Genomic DNA, 4,106 nt, shown 5'->3' with positions numbered 1-4,106 from the left:
CCCCTCCTGTCCCCGCACACAAAATCATTGCCCTCACAGTGCGACCAGGCACATAACTAGCTCTGATCGAATGATTCCAAGACACCGACCTTCTCTTCTTCTCCTTCAGGGATCGAGACAACAAAACTGCCTCCATTTGAGCTATTCCCCCCCACAGTTTTAGTAAACTTTTAAAGGCACAACAGGTCATACATGTGCCAAAGACGAAAGGTGTAATTGGAGAGTAAAACAAGAAGATAAGAGTTTTACGGCACTTGCAACACAATGAGGTCATATACATGCCGAAGATTTGAGATTTTTCAAGACAGTAACACAAAAAAATAGAAGGAGAGATAAAGACGATAGATGTTTGATCTGAAAGAAGGTGCGAAACACACAAGAGCACTCGCCAACCACTTTAAAAAAAATGAATATCATATTTAGGAAGGAGAGATTAAAAAAAACCGGAATGCTGTAACCAAGAGAAACAACTTTTTTCAAGCATTCTGATCTAAGTCAATAACATTTAAGAATAGAATTTTGACAAAAAATTCCTAACTATCTTTGAAGCAAAAGATTTTTTCTCGTGTTCAGTTTGTTTTTGGCTCCACTGTAAATTTGTAAAATCTGTATTTACTCATATACTGCATTTTAAAAAAATGACTTCAGAGAAGCCCTCATTTGTTCAAGGTGGAACCTCCCATGAGTTTTCAGTTGTTCTATTTCCAAACATTGGTTTTGTTTTTAGAAGTACAGTATTGTTACAACGGAATATAATTTACGATATTTTTGTGTTGTTTAAAAAAATATAATTATCATGATCATTCCTTAGTTGTGCGTAACCTTAAGTACCTGTTGCACCTTTTATAGGCAGACGTCACACAATGCGGGCCCTGTTTGCCCTCATGATTTACGTACCTATCCGACGCGAAGGCACGCACCCTTAACCCTTCACCGACAGCCCCTTGTTCTACGACCTCGGTATAGTCTCAGAAAGTCTTTGATCCGGCTCTGAGAGAGTTAACAGGACTATGGCTGACTGCGTCTAGGTACAGGCAGCAGGGCACTGGCCACCACAGAGTTAACAGCGGGTGTTTGTCTAATGGTGCGTGTCGCTCTAACGGGACTAGGGCTTCCCAGTTACTTAATACATTGTTGTCTACCCCTGCCTTCTCTTACGGGTAACGGTTCTTTTTTGTGTTCACACTTGATCAGAACCTCTCACACTTGATCAGAACCTCTAAGTCTTAAACGGTTTGGTGTGAGAAGATTCGTCTCTCAAAAAACCCGTCCCTACCTTTCTTCAAAACGGATGAAACATAATAATTCAGTGTGAGGATTCAATTATTTGGTGTCTTTTTTAACTTCTAAAGTGCTGTTGCTGTGTGACTACACATACTGATTAATTTCCCAGGACAAGCTGTTTGGAGTGGCAATGTTCTTAATGATGAGGAAGAAATAATGAACTCACTCGCTGTAGAGTGACGGTGCCACACACACAACACAGAGCACAAGTCTCTTTCTCCGGGAGGTAGTCAAAACGTTTACCAGGTGAGCGAATGAGAACAACCGTCTGGTGGACATAACACTTATTAATTTGTCTTGACAGTCTCCAAATTCCAAGTCTTGTTACCACAATAGGACTCAAGATTTGTCAGTTAAGAACAGTTTACGTAATGTTTGTTGTTTTTGTTTTAGTAAGGTTTTACGGCGCTCGCAACTGCATAAGGTCATATGGGCACCATATTAAGGGGTGGACGTCAACAGAGAAGTCTTTACAGGGAGTCAAGCTTACTCTGCTCACCTCTCTAGCTTCAACAGCACAAAGTCTACTTCGACTATCAAGGCACCCCAAAAATAGCAGTTCACAAGAGAGTGACAAACATACAAAAGAAATAGAGGAAAATTGTATATACTGGAATTTTTTTAATTTGTATTTTTTATCAAGGAATTTTCTAGAATACAGCTATCAGGTGTTTACAAAAATGTTGATCTGTTAGGACAAATTGATACAAGTCACTGTGCAAAAGCTGGAGAGTTTATGTTCGGTAGTTGATGAGATATTTGACAATAAGTTGCACCACGAATTTTTGACCGCACTATAGTATTGATAACGCCGTAACTTATAAAATTTCCCCATCTCTAGGAAGAGCAGATGTCTCAGAGAAGTGTGAGCGTCCAGTCCGGGGATGACAACCATGACGTCATTCATGACGACAATCATGACGACAACCATGACGTCACTCTCGCCGACCTGGAAGAGGATGAGCTGTTCATGGTCCTGGGTCCGGATGAAATCCGAGAGTGGGAGACAATGATGAGCCACAGGTAGTAGAGACAATGACATCTGTCAGTGAGATGAATATGTGAGGCATCGTGGGGGAAATCAGGCGCTCGTTTACATAATAATGAATCAAAGAAACCTTACATTTTCTGGCTGTTCAGCAATAAAACCCCCCAACTGTTTCTGTGCTTTTTTTTGGGCTCAACACCTTTAACCCTATCCGTACGTCGTGTTTTACTATCGTATCCATACGACGTGGGGAACTCTGTGTTTTACTGTCGTATCCATACGACGTGGGGAACTCTGTGCTACCACTTCACCCTATCCGTACGTCGTGTTTTACTGTCGTATCCATACGACGTGGGGAACTCTGTGCCACAACTTAACCCTATCCGTACGTCGTGTTTTACTATCGTATTCATACGACGTGGGGAACTCTGTGCCACCACTTCACCCTATCCGTACGTCGTGTTTTACTGTCGTATCCATACGATGTGGGGAACTCTGTGCCACAACTTAACCCTATCTGTACGTCATGTTTTACTATCGTATCCATACGACGTGGGGAACTCTGTGCCACCACTTAACCCTATCCGTACGTCGTGTTTTACTATCGTATCCATACGACGTGATGAACTCTGTGCCCCCACTTTCCAAAGAGGAAATTTAGTCGTTAATCCGATCCGTACGCTTTGCATAGCAGTCTGTCAAAATGATTTTTTCAGAAATACTGAAAGTTTCAAAGAGATCTCCGTACTAGAAGTATTTTAAAATGTGGAGAATACAACCCCGGGGGTACAAAATGACCCCAGGGAGTACGGATAAGGTTAAAGTCCTTTTAAAAACACATTCTGTGTGGGATTTTACTGAAAAACGTTGACTAAAAGCACAAAAATGTTTAACTTGCAGTTTTCAAAGATCCCAAGCTTTGGAAGTCAAGAGACATTGGCGGCCATTTTTTCGCTAGTTTTACCCCCTGTCTCCAGGTTTACCTGTTACATCAGGAGTCCCCCAGCTCCTTCAATCGCAAAAGTCTTGACTTCTTTCTAAGATAGATGGATATTTTTATTTTACCCCCAAAACAAAACAAAGATTGAAGATGTTTCCATAACTCAATATGCCCTAAAATGGACGAGCACTTGATTCCACCGCGTCGTGACAAGTATGATATTCCTACACCGTTTACTCTCTACATTTCTTCAAACGCTCAGACTGTGGTAACTTCAACAGTTTCTCCAAAAAATTAATTCTGTTGGAACACATTGTTCACTGTTGCATTTTTATATCTTCCACCTCTTGTTTGTATTGTTTATGGTGTTCCTAACCTTATATCACCCCCCCCCAAAAAAAAAAAAAAAAAAAAAAAACCCCAAAACCCAAAACAACAACAACCCCAAACCAAACCACACACACACACAAACACACACACACGTGCACACCCACCCATACACAAACACACACATGCGCACGCATACATTAATTGTTAGTTTTAAACCATCGTTTTTCAGCCAAATATCACCACACCATGAAAAACATTGACAAATAACAACAAAAACTGAATGAGAGAGGAAGAAACTGTTTAATCCTCTATTGAACGGAAGAATACCGTACAAAGACATGTTGCAGAAACTATAGTTGCTATTTTTAAATTCTAGACAGACGAAGAGAGAATTTAAAAAAAAAGGGGGTGTGGCCTTTGCACTTATTAGATCTAATAAGTGCAAGGCCACACCCCCCTACATTTCAACTTGGGCTCAAAATCACTTATGCCAAGCCTGCTTTTTCTTCGTGTAAATGAAGCTCCTTTCTCTTAGAATTTAGACATGCTTCAGGAAGAGCACCA

General features: G+C 40.8%; 1 protein-coding gene across 1 annotated transcript in view; it reads left to right on the top strand.

Moving 5' to 3' along the window:
• Positions 1–949: 949 nt before the first annotated feature.
• LOC101862774 (putative uncharacterized protein DDB_G0277255) overlaps positions 950–4,106 on the top strand; it is a 6,424-nt gene continuing 3,267 nt past the window's right edge. The window contains exons 1-2 of the mRNA XM_005113230.2: positions 950–1,530; positions 2,126–2,307. Coding sequence (XP_005113287.1) covers positions 2,135–2,307 — 173 coding nt within the window. The 5' untranslated portion in view covers positions 950–1,530; positions 2,126–2,134. The remainder of the gene's footprint in view (positions 1,531–2,125; positions 2,308–4,106) is intronic.

The sequence above is a fragment of the Aplysia californica genome, unplaced genomic scaffold, assembly GCF_000002075.1.
Source record: "Aplysia californica isolate F4 #8 unplaced genomic scaffold, AplCal3.0 scaffold01759, whole genome shotgun sequence".
Lineage (NCBI taxonomy): Eukaryota > Metazoa > Mollusca > Gastropoda > Aplysiida > Aplysiidae > Aplysia > Aplysia californica.
The sequence above is the reverse complement of the archived record's forward strand: the minus strand, read 5'-3'. Positions and strand labels throughout refer to the sequence as shown.